The sequence below is a fragment of the Anomaloglossus baeobatrachus genome, chromosome 4 (assembly GCF_048569485.1).
Source record: "Anomaloglossus baeobatrachus isolate aAnoBae1 chromosome 4, aAnoBae1.hap1, whole genome shotgun sequence".
NCBI lineage: Eukaryota > Metazoa > Chordata > Amphibia > Anura > Aromobatidae > Anomaloglossus > Anomaloglossus baeobatrachus.
The window spans coordinates 4,618,462-4,642,027 of record NC_134356.1 but is presented as its reverse complement, the minus strand read 5'-3'; the positions used below and the strand labels follow the sequence as shown (position 1 = coordinate 4,642,027).

The following is a 23,566-nucleotide window of genomic DNA, read 5'->3' as shown; positions in this document are numbered from 1 at the left end:
GCTGCAGACAGGATCTTATCATGTATCTCTGTATACAGGGAGCTCCCCCTAGTGGTGGCTGCAGACAGGATCTTATCATGTATCTCTGTATACAGGGAGCTCCCCCTAGTGGTGGCTGCAGACAGGATCTTATCATGTATCTCTGTATACAGGGAGCTCCCCCTAGTGGTGGCTGCAGACAGGATCTTATCATGTATCTCTGTATACAGGGAGCTCCCCCTAGTGGTGACTGCAGACAGGATCTTATCATGTATCTCTGTATACAGGGAGCTCCCCCTAGTGGAGGCTGCAGATAGGATCTTATCATGTATCTGTGTATACAGGGATCTCCCCCTAGTGGTGACTGCAGACAGGATCTTATCATGTATCTCTGTATACAGGGAGCTCCCCCTAGTGGTGGCAGCAGACAGGATCTTATCATGTATCTCTGTATACAGGGAGCTCCCCCTAGTGGTGGCTGCAGACAGGATCTTATCATGTATCTCTGTATACAGGGAGCTCCCCCTAGTGGTGGCTGCAGACAGGATCTTATCATGTATCTCTGTATACAGGGAGCTCCCCCTAGTGGTGGCTGCAGACAGGATCTTATCATGTATCTCTGTATACAGGGAGCTCCCCCTAGTGGAGGCTGCAGACAGGATCTTATCATGTATCTGTGTATACTGGGATCTCCCCCTAGTGGTGACTGCAGACAGGATCTTATCATGTATCTCTGTATACAGGGAGCTCCCCCTAGTGGTGGCTGCAGACAGGATCTTATCATGTATCTCTGTATACAGGGAGCTCCCCCTAGTGGTGTCTACAGACAGTATCTTATCATGTATCTCTGTATACAGGGAGCTCCCCCTAGTGGAGGCTGCAGACAGGATCTTATCATGTATCTCTGTATACAGGGAGCTCCCCCTAGTGGTGGCTGCAGACAGGATCTTATCATGTATCTCTGTATACAGGGAGCTCCCCCTAGTGGTGGCTGCAGACAGGATCTTATCATGGATCTCTGTATACAGGGAGCTCCCCTAGTGGTGGCTGCAGACAGGATCTTATCATGTATCTCTGTATACAGGGAGCTCCCCCTACTGGTGGCTGCAGACAGGATCTTATGTATCTCTGTATACAGGGAGCTCCCCCTAGTGGTGGCTGCAGACAGGATCTTATCATGTATCTCTGTATACAGGGAGCTCCCCCTAGTGGTGGCTGCAGACAGGATCTTATCATGTATCTCTGTATACAGGGAGCTCCCCCTAGTGGTGGCTGCAGACAGGATCTTATGTATCTCTGTATACAGGGAGCTCCCCCTAGTGGAGGCTGCAGACAGGATCTTATCATGTATCTCTGTATACAGGGAGCTCCCCCTAGTGGTGACTGCAGACAGGATCTTATCATGTATCTCTGTATACAGGGAGCTCCCCCTAGTGGTGGCTGCAGACAGGATCTTATCATGTATCTCTGTATACAGGGAGCTCCCCCTAGTGGAGGCTGCAGACAGGATCTTATCATGTATCTCTGTATACAGGGAGCTCCCCCTAGTGGTGACTGCAGACAGGATCTTATCATGTATCTCTGTATACAGGGAGCTCCCCCTAGTGGTGACTGCAGACAGAATCTTATCATGTATCTCTGTATACAGGGAGCTCCCCCTAGTGGTGGCTGCAGACAGGATCTTATCATGTATCTCTGTATACAGGGAGCTCCCCCTAGTGGTGGCTGCAGACAGGATCTTATCATGTATCTCTGTATACAGGGAGCTCCTCCTAGTGGTGGCTGCAGACAGGATCTTATCATGTATCTCTGTATACAGGGAGCTCCCCCTAGTGGTGGCTGCAGACAGGATCTTATCATGTATCTCTGTATACAGGGAGCTCCCCCTAGTGGTGTCTACAGACAGGATCTTATCATGTATCTCTGTATACAGGGATCTCCTCCTAGTGGTAGGTGCAGACAGGATCTTATCATGTATCTCTGTATACAGGGAGCTCCCCCTTGTGGAGGCTGCAGACAGGATCTTATCATGTATCTCTGTATACAGGGAGCTCCCCCTAGTGGTGGCTGCAGACAGGATCTTATCATGTATCTCTGTATACAGGGAGCTCCCCCTAGTGGTGGCTGCAGACAGGATCTTATGTATCTCTGTATACAGGGAGCTCCCCCTAGTGGAGGCTGCAGACAGGATCTTATCATGTATCTCTGTATACAGTGAGCTCCCCCTAGTGGTGGCTGCAGACAGGATCTTAACATGTATCTCTGTATACAGTGAGCTCCCCCTAGTGTTGGCTACAGACAGGATCTTATGTATCTCTGTATACAGGGAGCTCCCCCTAGTGGTGGCTGCAGACAGGATCTTATCATGTATCTCTGTATACAGGGAGCTCCCCCTAGTGGTGACTGCAGACAGAATCTTATCATGTATCTCTGTATACAGGGAGCTCCCCCTAGTGGTGGCTGCAGACAGGATCTTATCATGTATCTCTGTATACAGGGAGCTCCCCCTAGTGGAGGCTGCAGACAGGATCTTATCATGAATCTCTGTATACAGGGAGCTCCTCCTAGTGGTGGCTGCAGACAGGATCTTATCATGTATCTCTGTATACAGGGAGCTCCCCCTAGTGGTGGCTGCAGATAGGATCTTATCATGTATCTCTGTATACAGGGAGCTCCCCTTAGTGGTGTCTACAGACAGGATCTTATCATGTATCTCTGTATACAGGGAGCTCCTCCTAGTGGTAGGTGCAGACAGGATCTTATCATGTATCTCTGTATACAGGGAGCTCCCCCTAGTGGAGGCTGCAGACAGGATCTTATCATGTATCTCTGTATACAGGGAGCTCCCCCTAGTGGTGGCTGCAGACAGGATCTTATCATGTATCTCTGTATACAGGGAGCTCCCCCTAGTGGTGGCTGCAGACAGGATCTTATGTATCTCTGTATACAGGGAGCTCCCCCTAGTGGAGGCTGCAGACAGGATCTTATCATGTATCTCTGTATACAGGGAGCTCCCCCTAGTGGTGACTGCAGACAGGATCTTATCATGTATCTCTGTATACAGGGAGCTCCTCCTAGTGGTGGCTGCAGACAGAATCTTATGTATCTCTGTATACAGGGAGCTCCCCCTAGTGGTGGCTGCAGACAGAATCTTATCATGTATCTCTGTATACAGGGAGCTCCCCCTAGTGGTGGCTGCAGACAGGATCTTATCATGTATCTCTGTATACAGGGAGCTCCCCCTAGTGGTGGCTGCAGACAGGATCTTATCATGTATCTTTATATACAGGGAGCTCCCCCTAGTGGTGGCTGCAGACAGGATCTTATCATGTATCTCTGTATACAGGGAGCTCCCCCTAGTGGTGACTGCAGACAGGATCTTATCATGTATCTCTGTATACAGGGAGCTCCCCCTAGTGGTGGCTGCAGACAGAATCTTATCATGTATCTCTGTATACAGAGAGCTCCCCCTAGTGGTGACTGCAGACAGGATCTTATCATGTATCTCTGTATACAGGGAGCTCCCCCTAGTGGTGGCTGCAGACAGGATCTTATCATGGATCTCTGTATACAGGGAGCTCCCCCTAGTGGTGACTGCAGACAGGATCTTATCATGGATCTCTGTACACAGGGAGCTCCTCCTAGTGGTGGCTGCAGACAGGATCTTATCATGTATCTCTGTATACAGGGAGCTCCCCCTAGTGGTAGCTGCAGACAGGATCTTATCATGTATCTATATACAGGGAGCTCCCCCTAGTGGTGGCTGCAGACAGGATCTTATCATGTATCTCTGTATACAGGGAGCTCCCCCTAGTGGTGACTGCAGACAGGATCTTATCATGTATCTCTGTATACAGGGAGCTCCCCCTAGTGGTGGCTGCAGCCAGGATCTTAACATGTATCTCTGTATACAGGGAGCTCCCCCTAGTGTTGGCTACAGACAGGATCTTATCATGTATCTCTGTATACAGGGAGCTCCCCCTAGTGGTGGCTGCAGACAGGATCTTATCATGTATCTCTGTATACAGGGAGCTCCCCCTAGTGGTGGCTGCAGACAGAATCTTACCATGTATCTCTGTATACAGGGAGCTCCCCCTAGTGGTGGCTGCAGACAGAATCTTATCATGTATCTCTGTATACAGGGAGCTCCCTCTAGTGGTGGCTGCAGACAGAATCTTACCATGTATCTCTGTATACAGGGAGCTCCCCCTAGTGGTGGCTGCAGACAGAATCTTATCATGTATCTCTGTATACAGGGAGCTCCCCCTAGTGGTGGCTGCAGACAGAATCTTATCATGTATCTCTGTATACAGGGAGCTCCCCCTAGTGATGACTGCAGACAGGTTCTTATCATGTATCTCTGTATACAGGGAGCTCCCCCTAGTGTTGGCTACAGACAGGATCTTATCATGTATCTCTGTATACAGGGAGCTCCCCCTAGTGGTGACTGCAGACAGGTTCTTATCATGTATCTCTGTATACAGGGAGCTTCCCCTAGTGGTGACTGCAGACAGGATCTTATCATGTGTCTCTGTATACAGGGAGCTCCCCCTAGTGGTGGCTGGAGACAGGATCTTATCATGTATCTCTGTATACAGGGAGCTCCCCTTAGTGGTGACTGCAGACAGGATCTTATCATGTATCTCTGTATACAGGGAGCTCCCCCTAGTGGTGACTGCAGACAGGATCTTATCATGTATCTCTTTATACAGGGAGCTCCCCCTAGTGGTGACTGCAGACAGGATCTTATCATGTATCTCTGTATACAGGGAGCTCCCCCTAGTGGTGACTGCAGACAGGATCTTATCATGTGTCTCTGTATACAGGGAGCTCCCCCTAGTGGTGGCTGCACAAAGGATCTTATCATGTATCTCTGTATACAGGGAGCTCCCCCTAGTGGTGGCTGCAGACAGGATCTTATCATGTATCTCTGTATACAGGGAGCTCCCCCTAGTGGTGACTGCAGACAGGATCTTATCATGTATCTCTGTATACAGGGAGCTCCCCCTAGTGGTGACTGCAGACAGGATCTTATCATGTATCTCTGTATACAGGGAGCTCCCCCTAGTGGTGGCTGCACACAGGATCTTATCATGTATCTCTGTATACAGGGAGCTCCCCCTAGTGGTGGCTGGAGACAGGATCTTATCATGTATCTCTGTATACAGGGAGCTCCCCCTAGTGGTGGCTGCAGACAGGATCTTATCATGTATCTCTGTATACAGGGATCTCCCCCTAGTGGTGACTGCAGACAGGATCTTATCATGTATCTCTGTATACAGGGAGCTCCCTCTAGTGGTGGCTGCAGACAGGATCTTATCATGTATCTCTGTATACAGGGAGCTCCTCCTAGTGGTGGCTGCAGACAGGATCTTATCATGTATCTCTGTATACAGGGAGCTCCCCCTAGTGGTGGCTGCAGACAAGATCTTATCATGTATCTCTGTATACAGGGAGCTCCCCCTAGTGGTGACTGCAGACAGGATCTTATCATGTATCTCTGTATACAGGGAGCTCCCCCTAGTGGTGGCTGCAGACAGGATCTTATCATGTATCTCTGTATACAGGGATCTCCCCCTAGTGGTGACTGCAGACAGGGTCTTATCATGTATCTCTGTATACAGGGAGCTCCCCCTAGTGGTGGCTGCAGACAGGATCTTATCATGCATCTCTGTATACAGGGAGCTCCCCCTAGTGGTGGCTGCAGACAGGATCTTATCATGTATCTCTGTATATAGGGAGCTCCCCCTAGTGGTGGCTGCAGACAGGATCTTATCATGTATCTCTGTATACAGGGAGCTCCCCCTAGTGGTGGCTGCAGACAGGATCTTATCATGTATCTCTGTATACAGGGAGCTCCCCCTAGTGGTGGCTGCAGACAGGATCTTATCATGTATCTCTGTATACAGGGAGCTCCCCCTAGTGGTGGCTGCAGACAGGATCTTATTATGTATCTCTGTATACAGGGAGCTCCCCCTAGTGGTGGCTGCAGAGAGAATCTTATCATGTATCTCTGTATACAGGGAGCTCCCCCTAGTGGTGACTGCAGACAGGATCTTATCATGTATCTATGTATACAGAGAGCTTTCCCTAGTGGAGGCTGCAGACAGAATCTTATGTGTTGTGAATTCCATCAGAGATGGTGCTGTCCCTGGGAGTGTTTCTGGACTCCCGCTGTTGGCTAGTGCTGATAGTGAGTCTGATTCTGCATCTGTCACTCAGACAGGTGTAGAAGATGATTGCTATTTCAAGTAGCCCATTGAGTCCAGCTTGGTGGTATAAAAGAAATCAGTCTCTGTCTAACCTTTGCCGGTGATCATTTTTTTATCTCATGGGAAGATGTCCTGAATCCTTGTCCTCCAGCCTTTGGGCTTTGCCCTGCCTCTTCAGGTTTTTATTTTACCTTTTGAGCCTTTTTTGGATTTTCCAGGAATGCTTTTAACAGTGGTTTTTCGTTTCTTTTTATCAGTACTGTTCCCATGTCATCCTGAGTCTGTAGCAATGCCTGATAAGTATTTTGCTCTCTTGGTCTGGGTTTGGTTGGGGCTAAATTTGCACTGAAGGGCTTTCCTGCTTGATTTATGGCTTTTCCTGAACCTCTGTTTGAGAATATTATCTTTTGTTTCTTGCTGGTGAATGTGCTTTTCTTGCACCATTTTTGGAGAGCGATTTATTCCCAGCAAGAAAGTGAGTTGTTACTCCCTGTTTGATCAGGAGTTTTGTATTTTTGTATCTCATGTGCTTTTTGTAGTTAAGATTTTCTATTACATTTTCTTTTTCCATTTAAATGTCTATGCACAAGAGTTCCTGATATAGTGGGAGGAAGATCGTGTGATCTTTCAGGGAATATTGTTTATTATCAGGTAGTGGTATTTTTTCTGGGTTTTTGCTGGCTGCAACCAGTAATCTATCCTATACTTTTGAATCTAGCTAGCAGGGCCTCACTTTGCTTAACCCCATACTTTCCATTTGTGTGTTGTTTTTCCTTACATCGCCATTGTGATATGTTGGGGGCTTTGACTTTCCTTTGGGGCTGCTCTGAGGCAAGTCAGGAGTCCTCATTCCATCTTTGAGGTTAGTTAGTTCTCCGGTGGTGGCGAGGCGTCTAGGTTGGTTAGGAATGTTCCACTGCTACTTCTAGTTGTGTTTCTGTAGTCAGGGGATTGCAGCTACCTAAGTTTCCATCTACTCTTGTGCATTATCTTTCATAATTTTTCATGGGATTTTTGTAGCTATTTTTGCGGTTTCCTGACCATAACAGTATCACCTGCCACAGAAGAATAGGTATTCTGTTTATTTTTCCTCTTTTTCTCTGGGTCACGTAGGAGATCTTCTGTTATCATGGATATTACTCAGTTAGCTGATCGTGTTAGTCATCTTGCTTCTGAGGTTCAGGGAATATCGGCTTATCTTACTCAGAGTCCTGTGTTAGAATCTAAAATCCCTATTCCTGAATTGTTCTCGGGGGACAGAGCTACATTTTTGAATTTTAAAAATAATTGTAAATTGTTTTTGTCTTGAGACCTAAGTCCTCAGGGAGCCCCATGCAGCAGGTTAGGATTGCCATCTCCTTGTTCAGCGGTGATCCTCAGGACTGGGCTTTTTCTTTGGTTCCTGGAGATCCTGCTCTTGATAATGTGGATTCCTTGTTTCAGGCCCTGGGATTGTTGTATGATGACCCCAATGTGATTGATCAAGCTGAGAAAGCCTTGTTGGCTTTGTCCCAGGGTCAGGATTCAGCTGAATTATTTTGGCAGAAGTTTAGAAAGTGGGTGGTCCTCACTAGGTGGAATGATGATGCTCTTGCGGCACTCTTTAGGAAGGGTCTCGCGGATGTAGTGAAGGATGTTATTGTGGGATTCCCTACTCTTTCTGGTCTCAATGAGTCCATGACGTTGGCCATCCAGATTGATAGACGTCTGTGCGAGAGTAAAACTTTACAAGCTGATGTATTGGTTAATGAACAGTCTTCGGAGCCTATGCAGTGTGATAGGGTCCTCTCTAATGCTGAGCGGCAGGGTTTAGACGGAAGAACTAGTTGTGTTTCTATTGTGGAGACGTGTCTCACACTATCTCTGTCTGCCCTAAACGGGATGAGAGATTTGCTCGTTCATTTACTGTAGGGACTGTGCAACCTAAATTTCTTTAGTCTCTTTGATTTGCTCTTTATCCTCGTTTTCGGCTATGGCCTTTCTTGATTCAGGAGCCGCCCTGAACTTCATGGATTTTGGATTTGCTAAGGGTTGTGGTTTTCCTATGGTGCCTTTACAGACTCCTATTCCTTTGAGGAGCATTGATGCTACTCCCTACCTGAGAATAAGCCCCAGTTTTGGACCCAGGTGACTATGAGGGTTGCGCCAGCTTAACAGAATTGTAAATTTTTGGTACTACACAACTTGCAGGATATTTTGGTGCTGGGATTCTCTTGGCTGCAGCCCCATAATCCAGTTCTAGATTGGAGATCCTGGTCTGTGGTTATTTGGGGTTGTCCGTGTGTACATAATGACCTCTCTGTGTTGTCTATGTCCCCCCCGCTGCGTGATGAACCTGAATATTTGTCAGATTTTCTTCATGTGTTTGATGAGACTGGATCTGATGTTGAGCAAGTTTGGACTGTTTTTCAGATACTTAAAGAACATTCATTGTACGTTAATGGGTCAAAAGTCTCTTTGGCATGCAGGAAATTTCCTTTTTGGGGTTTATTTGGTCCCCGGCTTCTATCGAGATGGATCCGGTCAAGGTTCAGGCCATTCATGACTGGGTTCAACCGACCTCTTTGAAATCCCTTCAGAAATTTTGGGGTTTTGCCAGTTTCTACCGTAAAGTTATAGGCAATTTCTCGAGTGTGGTTAAGCCTTTGACTGATTTCACCAAAAAGGAGCTGATGCTGAGAATTGGACTTCAGAGGCCATTATGGCCTTCCAAGTGCTTAAAAAGAGGTTCCCTTCTGCCCCAGTCCTGCAGAAACCTGATGTTTCTCTTCTGTTTCAGGTGGAGATAGATGCCTCAGAGATTGGAGCAGGAGCGGTTTTGTCTCAAAGAGATCCTGTAACTTCCAAACTGAAGCCTTGTGCCTTCTTCTCTTAGAACTTTTCTCCATCCGAACGAAACTATGATGTGGGGAATCAGGAATTATTGGCAATGAAGTGGGCTTTTGAAGAATGAAGACATTGGTTGGAGGAGGCGAGACATCAAGTTGTGGTGCTCACCGATCATAAGAATCTGACCGATCTTGCATCTGCCAGGAGACTGAATCCTAGACAGGCCAGATGGGCTCTATCTTTTTACGCGTTTTGATTTTGTGGTCTCTTTTCTTCCGGGCCCCAAGAATATTAAAGCCGATGCCCTCTCTAGATGTTTCTTGGCTGATTCTATGGATCTTGCGGAGCCATCTACCATCCTGAATTAAGGTGTGGTCCTCTCTGCCATTCCACCCGATTTGAGGTTAGCACTTCAGAGATCCTGAGAGATGTCCTGTGGGGAAGCTTTATGTTCGTGATCAATGGAAGACTAGAGTTTTGTCCGAGATTCATTGCTCGGTCTTCGCTGGTCATCCTGGGATTTTTGGTACTAGGGATATGTGAGTAGGTCTTTTTGGTGGCCTTCTTGATCTCGGGATGTCAGGAGTTTTGTGCAATCTTGTGGGGTTTGTTCCAGATCCAAGCCTTGTTGTTCACGTTCTAGTGGGTTGTTATTGCCTGTACCTAAGAGACCTTGGACTCATGTCGCTATGGATTTTATTTCGGATCTTCCTGTCTCTCAGAGTATGACGGTAATTTGGGTTATTTGTGATAGATTCTCTAAGATGGTCCATTTTGGTACCATTGCCTAAGTTGCCGTCTCCATCAGAGTTGGTGCCCTTGTTTTTTCATCATGTGATTCATCTCCATGGGACTCCTGAGAACATTGTGTCGGATAGAGGGGTTCAGTTTGTGTCTAGATTTTGGAGGGCATTTTGTTCCAAATTGGGAATTGAGTTGTCCTTCTCTTCTGCTTTTCATCCTAAGACCAATGGTCAGACCGAGAGGGCAAACCAGACCATGGCAACCTATGTGAGGTGTTTTGTATCTGCAGATCAGGATGACTGGGTTTCATTTTTGCCATTGGCAGAGTTTGCTCCTAATAATAGGGCAAGCTCTGCTACTTTGAGGTCTCCTTTTTTCTGTAATTTTGGGTTTCATCCTAGGTTCTCTTCTGGGCAGGTTGAGGCTTCAGCCTATCCGGGAGTGGACACTGTGGTCAACAGAATGAAACAGATTTGGGCTCAAGTAATGGACAAATTGTTTTGGTTTTGTCCCAGGAGAATGCTCAAAGATTTGCCAACCGGCGTAGGACTGTGCGTCCCGGTTTAAAAGTGGGGGACATGGTTGGCTTTCCTCTAAAAATATTTCTATGAGGGTTTCTTCTCCTAAATTCAAGCAAAGATTTATTGGTTCTTAAAAATTTTTGGAAATCATTTTATCCCATCTTTTCTTTTGTGAATCCTAAAGGATTCGGGGAGAGCCAATGTTTTTCACAAGTCGTTGAAGAGACATGTGGAAACAGCAGTTCCTACTGCTGCACCCCCTGCCCCAGTGTTTCTAGAGGGGGATCTGGAGTATGAAGGGGAGAACATTTTAGATTCCCGCCTTAATAGACAGAGGCTTCAGTACCTTGTTAAGTGGAAAGGTTATGGCCAGGAGGACAATTCTTGGGTATTCGCTTTGGACATTCATGCTGACAGATTGATTAGTGCCTTCAATCATGTCCATCCTGAGAGGCCTGGTGGCTCTGGTGAGGGTTTGGTGACCCCTCCTCAAGAGGGGGGGAGGTACTGTTGTGAATATCATCAGGGATGGTGCTGTTCCCAAGTGTGTTTCTGGGCTCCCTCTGGTGGGTAGTGAGTCTGATTCTCCATCTGTCGCTCAGACAGGTGTTGGAGATGATTGCTGTTTCAGGAATCCTATAAAGTCCAGCCTGGGGGGAATACAGGAAGGCAGTCTCTGTCTAGCCTTTGCCGGTGATAATTGTTTCTGCTCCATGTGAAGATGTCTTGAATTTTGCCCTCCAACCTTTAGGCTTTTGTTTTGCCTTTTTTCAGCGCCTTTTTGGATTTTCCAGGAATGATGATTTCTACAGCGTTTTTTTTTTGTTCCTTTGCATCGGTTTTGTTTCCATGTCATCCTGAGTCTGCAGCTGTCTGACAAGTATTTTTGTTTTTTCTTCCAGAGATTGAATTAGTTCTCATACATATTACTGTCCTTTTGTTTGCAGTTTATGGGAATTGTGCAAGCTCAGTGTTTTTTCCTTGTGAGGGTTTTTTTTCTCTTAGTCTGGTCTTGGTTAAAGGCTGAATTTGCACTGAAGGGCATTTGTGCTTAATCTGTGTCTTTTCTAAATCTGTGTTTGAGATTATCTTTTGTTTCTTGCATGTGAATAAGAGCTCTTCCTGCACTATTTTTGGAGGACTATTTATTCCCAGCAAGGGAGTTTTGCTCCCTGTCTGATCTGGAGTTTTGTATCTCATGTGTTTTTGTAGTTAAAACAAATATAATAGAAAAGATTATTTCTATTTAAATGTATATGCACAAGAGTTCCTGATACAGTGAGAGGAAGATCGTGTGATCTTAAGGGAATTTTGATTATCAGGTTGTGACGGGAGTGTACAACAGAGCAAAGGATGGACGAGGCCGAGGGACGATCCAACAGGTTTATTCACAAGAACACTGGAACAGCACACGATAAGTCCACGTAAAACAGATTCGGGGGCCCTTCCCGACAATCCTCGGACCGGATAACAAAGCAATCGTCCTTACAGTAGTCCAAAGAGTTCCACACAATCCCACGGGCCGCCACACAGGCCTAGCTCCGTCCGTGTCCACAGCCACCCAGGCTGGAGCTCCTTCCTCTCTTTAGTTCCAGCTCACTCTCAAGTTACAAAAAGGGAAATGCATTGTCTGTGCTCCTTGACCAGCCCACCATGTTTGTTCAGGGGGTAGGGGTCACACATCCTATCATCAATGGCTTGGTCCATCACAGGGCTCCGATATGTCTGCCAGCCACAGTAGATGAAGGAATCCCCTGCTGTGCAGCACAATGACTATTCCTTCACTGGCCAATGCAATTACAGACTGGATACACAACTCTGGATAGAAGAGGACAGGCTATTTACATAATCACATTAGATGCCAAGACTACAATTGTATGAGAGAGACACATTGAGACCAGTAGCTCCCCCAAGGAAATACATGAATTACAACTAATACAACCAGGGAAATATACATATCATGACATAGTATCACAGCATATACAGTGAGAGGGTAAATTACATCTTCACACAGGTGTTGGTATTATTCAGAGTTTTTACTGGCTGCAACCAGCAATCTATCCTATCCTTTTATATCTAGCTAGCAGGGCCTCACTTTGCTTAATCCTATACTTTCCATCTGTGTGGTTTTTTTTTTTCTTACATCACCGTTATGTTGGGGCTTTGACTTTCCTTTAGGGCTGTTCTGAGGCAAGTCAGGATTTCTAATTTCATCTTTGCGGTTAGTTAGTTCTCCGGCGGTGACGAGACGTCTAGGTTTGTTCGGAACGCTCCACCGCTACTTCTAGTTGTGTTTGTGTAGTCAGGGGATTGCAGCCAGCTAAGTTTCCAACTACTCGTGCATTATCTACTACCATTTTTATGGGATTTTTGCAGGATCTTTTACAGTCTCCTGACCATAAGAGCTCCCCCTAGTGGTGGCTGCAGACAGGATCTTATGATGTATCTCTGTATACAGGGAGCTCCCCCTAGTGGTGGCTGCAGACAGGATCTTATGTATCTCTGTATACAGGGAGCTCCCCCTAGTGGTGGCTGCAGACAGGATCTTATGTATCTCTGTATACAGGGAGCTCCCCCTAGTGGTGACTGCAGACAGGATCTTGTGTATCTCTGTATGCAGAGAGCTCCCCCTAGTGGTGAATCTTATGTAGAGACAGATCAGACAAGAATCCGCACACAGTAATGACAGACATGGATTAGAGTTATCAGTTTGCTCTTTATTTCGGACCAGTGAGGTGCACAGATTTCACAGTTTGCGGCGGTCCTGCCCGGCCGGGCCGGCGCTGCAGTCACTTATTGCCGTGTACAATAAGTAAAGTGCTTACATGTTGGAAAAAATTCCTTTTGTAAAAAGATCCAATTGATGTGATTACGTTTCAGTTAAGACGCGGTTTCTGTAGTGAGAGCTGATGATTATGGGGTGGGGGCTTTACAGGAGGTCGGGGGGGGGGGTACAGAGCAGCAGTGACGCCTCATCTACAATTTACAAGAGTCATGTACACGGGCTCTGTATATACAGTATGCTACATGGGGCGGCAGCAGCACCGGCGCCCGTTTCCTCCATATTGTCCTATTTACACCTTCATTGAGACAAATCTGGGCCAGAAAAGGCATCGAGACGCGGCCGGCGGCACACGGAGAATCGTGAGGAGGTAGAGACGCAGCGCAACGATCACATGTGGTCTGATGTTCACCTGAAGGAGCACACACACTCTCACACAGTAATTATCCAGTGACCACCCCGGCAGGGCGTATCCGGACCCAGACTACGAGGCCACCCCGGCAGGGCATATCCGGACGCAGACTACGAGGCCACCCCGGCAGGGCGTATCCGGACCCAGACTACGAGGCCACCTCGGCAGGGCGTATCCGGACCCAGACTACGAGGCCACCCCGGCAGGGTGTGTCCGGACCCAGACTACGAGGCCACCTCGGCACCGTGTGCCTGGACCCAGACTACGAGGCCACCCCGGCAGGGCATATCCGGACCCAGACTACGAGGCTACCCCGGCAGGGCGTATCCGGACCCAGACTACGAGGCCACCCCGGCAGGGCGTATCCGGACCCAGACTACGAGGCCACCCCGGCAGGGCGTGTCCGGACCCAGACTACGAGGCCACCTCGGCACTGTGTGTCCGGACCCAGACTACGAGGCCACCTCGGCACCGTGTGTCCGGACCCAGACTACGAGGCCACCCCGGCAGGGCGTGTCAGGGTCCAGACTACGAGGTCCCCTCAGCACCACGTGTCTGGGTCCAGACTACGAGGTCCCCTCAGCACCACGTGTCTGGGTCCAGACTACGAGGCCACCTCAGCACCACGTGTCCGGGTCCAGACTACGAGGACACCTCAGCACCACGTGTCCAGGTCCAGACTACGAGGCCACCTCAACAGCACGTGTCCGGGTCCAGACTACGAGGACACCTAAGCACCACGTGTCCAGGTCCAGACTACGAGGCCACCTCAGCAGCACGTGTCCGGGTCCAGACTACGAGGACACCTAAGCACCACGTGTTCAGGTCCAGACTACGAGGACACCTCAGCACCGCGTGTCCAGGTCCAGACTACGCGACCACTTCCATCAGACGACTCGTGAGTCAAGGTCAATCAGCTGCAGCTTTACACCCAACATGGCCGGGACAGGTGGGCGATCTCCGCTGTTGACACCTTACGTTCCCAGAGTCAGGGCGACATTTCCTATCTTTCCAGACTCCACCTTAAATGGTGGAAATATCAATGTAGCCCGGTGACAGGTACAGCGCTGTGCATAGAACGCCCGGCGACAGGGACAGCGCTGTGCATAGGAGGGCACCGGCACAGTGTGCAGGGATTTTGGTCTAGCCTGTGCGCAAAATCAGCGCCATACAATAGCTCCCCCCGGAGGAGATAAGCGACACGACAACACCCAGCGACACGACACGCAACATTACCGGCGTCTTACCAGGATCCCGCAACTATATTACATATATACACTGCAAGGCATATCCGTCACCCGCCATCGATCGATGAGACGACAAGCGATCGCTCAGACTGCGCGGCACGCGTCTCTAAAGTGCGTCAAGACGAAGAGTAACCAGCGGCTGAGGCGCCGCACGAGAGAATGAGGTACTGAACGCTTCCAGTTACTGGGGTGGGATTCACCATCCGGCCCACCGACATTCACATTGTACATGATGGAGGGGCCGGGGCCCCACACATTGTATCCAGTGGGTGAAATGCAGGAGGAAAGACCACAAGTGACGCACCACGGACGGCGCACAGAGGAGGACGACGACCACGGAGCGCGAGCCTCCATCCTGCGCCGGCGACAAAGCAAGGAACGCTATAAATAACAGACGTAAAATATTAAATTAAAACGAAAACATAAGATAAAATGTCGCTGGGCGTCGCGAGAACCAAGAGAAGAAGAAGAAGGCTTCATCTAAAAAATGCATGAAAAAGGCAAGAAAAGGAAACCCCGCTGTCCAGAGCGGCCAGAGGCGGAGGCGGCATGGTCCCGGCAGAATCCGGAGAAGTGATGAAATCAATGGAGAACTGTCCAACTGCTGATCCGGCTACTCAGGAAGCGTCAGACCCATCACCCCCGGCTTCATCTTAAAGTACTGGTTCAGGCGAACAACGGCATACCTGAGGAGGAGAAGAGGGAGACGTCAGAGGGGGAGCCGAAATAAGGGGGAGCGCACTGCACCCACAGATATATACAGCCACCACTAGAGGGAGCTCACTACATACAGATTATACAGCCACCACTAGAGGGAGCGCACTACATACAGATTTATACAGCCACCACTAGAGGGAGCTCACTACATACAGATTTATAGAGCTACCACTAGAGGGAGATCACTACATACAGATTATACAGTCACCACTAGAGGGAGCTCACTACATACAGATTTATACAGTCACCACTAGAGGGAGCTCACTACATACAGATTTATACAGCCACCACTAGAGGGAGCTCACTACATACAGATTTATACAGCCACCACTAGAGGGAGCTCACTACATACAGATTTATACAGCTACCACTAGAGGGAGCTCACTACATACAGATTTATACAGCAACCTCTAGAGGGAGCTCACTACATACAGATTTATACAGTCACCACTAGAGGGAGCTCACTACATACAGATTTATACAGCCACCACTAGAGGGAGCTCACTACATACAGATTTATACAGCCACCACTAGAGGGAGCTCACTACATACAGATTTATAGAGCCACCACTAGAGGGAGATCACTACATACAGATTATACAGTCACCACTAGAGGGAGCTCACTACATACAGATTTATACAGTCACCACTAGAGGGAGCTCACTACATACAGATTTATACAGCCACCACTAGAGGGAGCTCACTACATACAGATTTATACAGCCACCACTAGAGGGAGCTCACTACATACAGATTTATACAGCCACCACTAGAGGGAGCTCACTACATACAGATTTATACAGCCACCACTAGAGGGAGCTCACTACATACAGATTTATACAGCAACCTCTAGAGGGAGCTCACTACATACAGATTTATACAGCCACCACTAGAGGGAGCTCACTACATACAGATTTACACAGCCACCACTAGAGGGAGCTCACTACATACAGATTTATACAGCCACCACTAGAGGGAGCTCACTACATACAGATTATACAGCCACCACTAGAGGGAGCTCACTACATACAGATTTACACAGCCACCACTAGAGGGAGCTCACTACATACAGATTTATACAACCACCACTAGAGGGAGCTCACTACATACAGATTTATACAACCACCACTAGAGGGAGCTCACTACATACAGATTATACAGCCACCACTAGAGGGAGCTCACTACATACAGATTTATACAGCCACCACTAGAGGGAGCTCACTACATACAGATTATACAGCCACCACTAGAGGGAGCTCACTACATACAGATTTATACAGCCACCACTAGAGGGAGCTCACTACATACAGATTATACAGCCACCACTAGAGGGAGCTCACTACATACAGATTTATACAGCCACCACTAGAGGGAGCTCACTACATACAGATTTATACAGCCACCACTAGAGGGAGCTCACTACATACAGATTTATACAGTCACCACTAGAGGAAGCTCACTACATACAGATTTATACAGCCACCACTAGAGGGAGCTCACTACATACAGATTTATACATCCACCACTAGAGCTAGCTCACTACATACAGATTTATACAGCCACCACTAGAGGGAGCTCACTACATACAGATTATACAGCTTTTATTGATGCTAACAAGCCTAAAATGCAGAAAGCGCCCTCTAGAGGTCACTGGCTGCAGCTGAAATGAGACACATTGATAATATTGCATTCCAGATAATACTCACCCCAAGAAGTCAAAGTCAATTTTGGAATATTTAGCTTGAATCAACGCCCAGAGACCCCAGAAGAAGTGAGAAGCCTGGAGAGAAAAGAGCATGAGAGGTTGTGCGGCCTCACCAGGAGAGACAGTCATTGTCTAGAGGACTGAACCATGCAAAATTATCAGAACATCACTAAGCGCGCGCCTCCCCCCGGGTCACTTACCAGGGCAAACTGGTTGACCTGCACGTACAGGCGCTGCACCTCGCTCCCCGACACCTCGGCTTTCACGCCCTTGAACTCCTTGTAGGCCTCCAGATAGGCTTGTAACCACTGCAGCTGCAGCGCCCTCTCTGGATAGAGGCTGTAATCCACCTCATTCACCCCTGGTAAAGAGAAGGACAAATCAGCCACCGCCACGAAAACCACAGGAGCGGAAACGAGACGCTCTGTACCTGCAAACTCATTGAAGTGATTCCCGATGTCGTACGCCTGGTAGTTGTACCCGGAGTATTCATAGTCAATGAACTGCACGTCATCTAGAGGAGGAGAGGGGTCATTAGTGTGGGGAGGCGTGCGGCCACCGAACATGGACACCACCAAACCCCCACAATGATCAGGCTGGAGATCTGAATATTACACGTTAGCTACACTGATCATTGGCTGTAATATCCACATTGTCCACTAGATGTCAGCAAAGCACAACACTGCAGGCAGGGCCATCATACCGCAGGAGCCAAGATAAGCAGCCTGCACACAATAATAAATGGGGGAGGGCTAATGTCTATCATACTGCAGGAGCTTCTATGAAAGCGCCATCTTCTGGGGTGGCTGCGGACTGCAATTCGCAGCAGGGGTGCCCAGAAAGCTTGGGCACCCTGCGCTGCAGATTCCAAGCCCAATTGCCTAGTTGTACGTCTTTTTTTTTTATATTATTTCATGAATTAAAAAAAAAAAAAAAAAAAAGAAGAAGGCTTCCTATATTTTTGGTTCCCAGCCGGGTACACATAGGCAGCTGGGGGTTGGGGGCAGCCCGTACCAGTCTGCTGTACCTGGCTAGCATACAAAAATATGGCGAAGCCCACGTCATTTTGGGGAAGGGGGACAAAAATCTCGTGCATACAGTCCTGGATGGAGGATGCTGAGCCTTGTAGTTCTGCTCCCCCTGCCTCTCCCTTCAGTCTACAGTCCCGGATGGCGCATGCTGAGCCTTGTAGTTCTGCAGCTGTCTGCTCTCCTGCATACACTAGTGGAGAATGTAGAACATATTGAAGGAAATGACAGACTTTTTTTTTTCAACAATCTTTAATGGCATTTTTCACTGATAAAAACGCAGTGAGCAAAAACACAGCAAGAAGCAGCAAAAAAAATACACCAAAATGTGGTAAAAAAGAGAATTTTGTTTACTTACCGTAAATTCTTTTTCTTATAGTTCCGTATTGGGAGACCCAGACCATGGGTGTTTAGCTTCTGCCTCCGGAGGACACACAAAGTACTACACTTAAAAGTGTAGCTCCTCCCTCTGAGCATATACACCCCCTGGAGAACCAGATCTAGCCAGTTTAGTGCAAAAGCTGAAGGAGAATAGCCACCCACAAGTAGAACTGAGGAACAACCGGAGACTCTGTCCACGACAACAGCCGGTGATAACACACGGAACAAGAAAATTGCCAACAGGCAACAGGGAGGGAGCTGGGTCTCCCAATACGGAACTATAAGAAAAAGAATTTACGGTAAGTAAACAAAATTCTCTTTTTCTTTATCGTTCCTATGGGAGACCCAGACCATGGGACGTTCCAAAGCTGTCCATGGGTGGGAATAAACAAAAAAAAAAAAAAACTAAGAAGTAGGCGGAGCCAAACTTCACAAGTTGGCGACAGCCGCCTGAAGGATGCGTCTGCCCAAGCTCGCATCTGCCGAAGCATGAGCATGCACTTGGTAGTGCTTCGAAAAGGTATGCAGGCTAGTCCAAGTGGCAGCCTGACAGACTTGTTGAGCCGTAGCCTGGTGCCTAAAAGCCCAAGAGGCACCGACAGCTCTGGTCGAGTGTGCTTTGAAAAGCTTGAGAGGTGCACCGCCTAAGCGCAGCGCTGCGAGACACATAAATCCGGAGAGCACGCACCAGATCCAGAGAATGCAGCGCTTTCTCAAAGCGATGAACAGGGGCCGGACAGAAGGAAGGCAAGGAAATGTCCTGGTTAAGGTGGAAGGGAGAGACCACCTTAGGAAGAAAGTCCGGAGTCGGACGGAGAACTACCTTGTCTTGGTGAAAAACCAAAAAAGGTGACTCCGAGGAGAGCGCAGCCAAATCAGAGACTCTCCTGAGAGAAGTTATGGCAACTAGAAAGGCCACCCTTTGAGAAAGACGATACAAAGAAACCTCCATAAGGGGCTCAAAAGGGGGTATCTGCAATACCATGAGGACCAAGTTAAGGTCCCAGGGATCCAAGGGCCTCCGATAAGGCGGAATGATGTGAGACGCGCCTTGCATGAAGGTGCGGACCTGAGCCAGCCGGGCGACACGCCGCTGGAACAGTACTGACAGAGCTGATACTTGTCCCTTGAGAGAGTTGAGGGACAGTCCTAGCTGCAGACCGGACTGTAGAAAGGACAGAAGGGTCGGCAACGAGAATGGCCAAGGAGGATGGCCGGAAGAGCGACACCAGGACAGGAAAATTTTCCAAGTCCTGTGATAGATCTTGACGGAGGAAGACTTACTGGCCCGAGTCATAGTGGAGCTGACTTCAGGAGGAATACCAGAAGCCGTCAAAATCCAGGACTCAAGAGCCACGCCGTCAAATTGAGTGCCGCAGAATTCGGGCGGAAAAACGGACCTTGCGAGAGTAGGTCTGGACGATCCGGAAGATGCCACGGCATCTCTACGGACAGATGGAGCAGGTCTGGATACCAAGCTCGCCTGGGCCAGTCCGGTGCAATGAGGATGACTCGACGGCCCTCCATTCTGATCTTGCGCAGGACTCTGGGCAAGAGAGCTAGAGGGGGAAACACGTAGGACAGATGAAACTGGGACCAGTCTTGAACCAGAGCGTCCGCGGCGAAGGCCTGAGGATCGTGGGAGCGAGCCACGTAAACCGGAACCTTGTTGTTGAGACGGGATGCCATTAGGTCCAGGTCCGGAGTGCCCCATTTGCGGCAGATTGACTGAAACACTGCCGGGTGCAGGGACCACTCGCCACCATCCACGGATTGACGGCTGAGATAATCTGCCTCCCAGTTTTCTACGCCAGGGATGTGGACTGCGGATATGGTGGACTTGGAGTCCTCCGCCCATTGAAGAATGCGTTGGACCTCCAACATTGCCAGGCGGCTGTGTGTCCCGCCTTGGTGATTGATGTAGGCAACCGCTGTCGCGTTGTCCGACTGGACTCGAATGTGCTTGCCCGCCAACAGGTGGTGAAAGGCTAGGAGAGCTAGAAGCACGGCTCTGGTCTCCAGCACATTGATTGAAAGGGCTGACTCGGACGGAGTCCAAGTGCCCTGCGCTCTGTGGTGGAGATGTACCGCTCCCCAGCCGGATAGGCTGGCATCCGTGGTGAGAATCACCCAGGACGGGGCCAGGAAGGAGCGCCCTTGGGACAGGGAGAGGGGCCGAAGCCACCAGTGAAGAGAGCTCCTGGTCCGTGGCGACAGAGCCACTAACCTCTGTAAGGAGGAAGGCCGCTTGCCCCAACAGCGGAGAATGTCCAGCTGCAGGGGGCGCAGATGGAACTGGGCAAAGGGAACCGCCTCCATGGACGCCACCATTTGACCCAGCACCTGCATCAGGCGCCTGAGGGTATAACGGCGGGGCCGCAGCAGAGAGTGCACCGCCAACTGGAGAGACTGCTGTTTGACTAAGGGCAACTTCACAAGTGCCGGCAAAGTCTCGAACTGCATCCCTAGGTACGTGAGCCTCTGGGTCGGAGTCAGGGTGGACTTGGGAAGATTGACAAGCCACCCGAATTGGGCTAGAGTGGCGAGAGTGAGCGAGACACTCCGCTGACAGTCTGCGCTGGATGGAGCCTTGACCAGAAGGTCGTCCAGATAAGGAAGCACTGCCAACCCCTGGAGGTGCAGAACCGCAATCACAGCTGCCATGACCTTGGTGAATACCCGAGGGGCCGTGGCTAACTCGAAGGGGAGAGCCACGAATTGGAAATGATCCTCTCCTATCGCAAAACGTAACCAACGCTGGTGTGAAACTGCAATTGGCACATGCAGATAGGCATCTCTGATGTTGAAGGACGCCAGGAAATCCCCTTGGGTCATTGAGGCAATGACTGATCGCAGAGACTCCATGCGAAAATGCCGCACCTGAACATGCTTGTTGAGAAGCTTGAGATCCAGGATGGGCCGGAAGGAACCGTCCTTTTTTGGAACTAGGAAGAGGTTTGAGTAAAAACCTCTGAACCATTCTCGAGCAGGAACTGGTACAATTACTCCGTTGACCTGCAAGGACGCCATGGCCTGCGAGAAGGCGGCGGCCTTGGAGCAGGGGGGAGTTGAGAGAAAAAATCTGTTTGGCGGGCTGGAAGAGAATTCTATCCTGTAGCCATGAGATATGATGTCTCACCCACTGATCGGAGACTTGCTTTAACCAAGCGTCGCCAAAGTGGGAGAGCCTGCCACCGACTAAGGACGTCGCCGGAGCGGGCAGATAGTCACGAGGAGGCTGCCTTAGTGGCAGAACCTCCTGCGGTCTTCTGCGGACGCGCTTTTGGGTGCCAGTTGGATTTCTGATCCTTAGCTGAGTTAGCGGACGAGGCCGAGGGCTTAGAGTACGACCAGTTGGAGGAACGAAAGGAACGAAACCTCGATTGATTCCTACCCTGGGCGGGTTTCCTGGTCTTGGTTTGTGGCATGGAAGTACTCTTCCCGCCAGTAGCTTCCTTAATGATTTCATCCAGCTGTTCACCAAACAGCCGTGAACCAGCAAAAGGGAGCCCAGCAAGAAACTTCTTGGAAGAAGAATCTGCCCTCCACTCTCGAAGCCACAAGATCCTGCGGATAGCGAGGGAATTAGCTGAAGCCACCGCAGTGCGGTGAGCAGCCTCTAGCATGGCAGACATGGCATAGGATGAAAAAGCCGAAGCTTGGGAAGTTAAGGTAACCATCTCAGGCATAGATTCCTTGGCGAGGGAATGCATCTCCTCCAGAGAAGCAGAGATGGCTTTGAGAGTCCACACTGCTGCAAAAGTCGGAGAAAACGAGGCCCCCGCAGCTTCATATACAGATTTGGCTAGAAGGGCAATTTGACGGTCAGTGGAATCCTGAAGTGAGGAGCAGTCAGCCACCGACACAACGGTCCGGGCTGAGAGTCTAGACACCGGGGGGGTCTACCTTTGGTGAATGAGCCCACTCCTTGACCACCTCAGGTGGAAAGGGAAAGCGGTCATCAGAACCACGCTTTGGGAAGCGTTTGTAAGGACAGGCCCTGGGTTTGGTCACAGCGGCCTGAAAACTGGAGTGGTTAAAGAACACACTCCTTGCTCTCTTAGGTGAGGTAAACTGGTGCTTTTCTGCCAGAGAGGGTTGCTCCTCTGACACTGGCGGATTGAGATCCAGTACAGAATTAATAGAAGCAATCAAATCACTAAGATCTGAGTCACCCTCGGAGAGATCGATGGGATACATAGCCTCCGAGCCCCCAGTGAGGGCATCCTCCTCATCTTGAGAGTCAGCTCTTGAGACAGAGCCGTGGGATGGGGAGGGGGAGGAAACCCTGCGCCTTCTCTTAGAAGGACGGGGTCTGCGATCAGATGATGAATCCTCTGTGAGCTCTGATGGACGGAGGTCAGAGGATAGGAGTCCTCTGTCAAGAGCATTAGAGGCACCCTGTGAGGGGGGCTGATGCATATTCATCAAAGTCCTGGACAAAAGCCCCATGGACTCAGCAAATGACTGGGATATGGACCTAGAAAAGACTGTACCCAGGCCGGGGGTTCAGCCACAGGTGCAGACGCAGCCTGAGAGACCACTGGGGGTGAGACTCCAGGCTGTGGCACCGCCAAGTTAGAGCAGACATCACAATGTGGATAGGTGCTCGGTTCAGACAGCAGGAGCTTACATGCAGTGCATGCAGAATAAAGCTTTGGAGCCTTGCTCCTCGTGTGAGACATGCTGCTGGAGTGGGGGCTTTGCAAGAGAATGAACCCCAGGGAGAATATCAGAGGTGCACAACCGGAGACCGGCTGTGGCTTACCAGACCGCTGGAAGTGGAGTTGTGTGCCCTCCAGATCCCGAAGCCCGGTCCCCCAGTGCACAGCACCTCAGCAGAGATGCAGAGTGCAGGATGGCCCAGAGCAGAGTGAACTCTGCGTGAGAAATGGCCGCCGGAGCGAGGAGAGGGGGCGGGACTAGGGGGCGTTCCTATAGGAGAGCGGGAACTGGAGGGCTATAGAGACCTGCAGGGGAGGAGGGACACCCCAGCAGTGGGGAGTGTC

General features: G+C 49.5%; 1 protein-coding gene across 1 annotated transcript in view; it reads right to left on the bottom strand.

Moving 5' to 3' along the window:
- Nucleotides 1-12,981: 12,981 nt before the first annotated feature.
- Nucleotides 12,982-23,566, bottom strand: part of ETNK1 (ethanolamine kinase 1) — a 32,766-nt gene continuing 22,181 nt past the window's right edge. The window contains exons 2-6 of the mRNA XM_075342482.1: nucleotides 17,852-17,873; nucleotides 17,579-17,752; nucleotides 17,349-17,509; nucleotides 17,150-17,223; nucleotides 12,982-15,412 (exon numbers count right to left, since the gene is read on the bottom strand). Coding sequence (XP_075198597.1) covers nucleotides 15,340-15,412; nucleotides 17,150-17,223; nucleotides 17,349-17,509; nucleotides 17,579-17,752; nucleotides 17,852-17,873 — 504 coding nt within the window. The 3' untranslated portion in view covers nucleotides 12,982-15,339. The remainder of the gene's footprint in view (nucleotides 15,413-17,149; nucleotides 17,224-17,348; nucleotides 17,510-17,578; nucleotides 17,753-17,851; nucleotides 17,874-23,566) is intronic.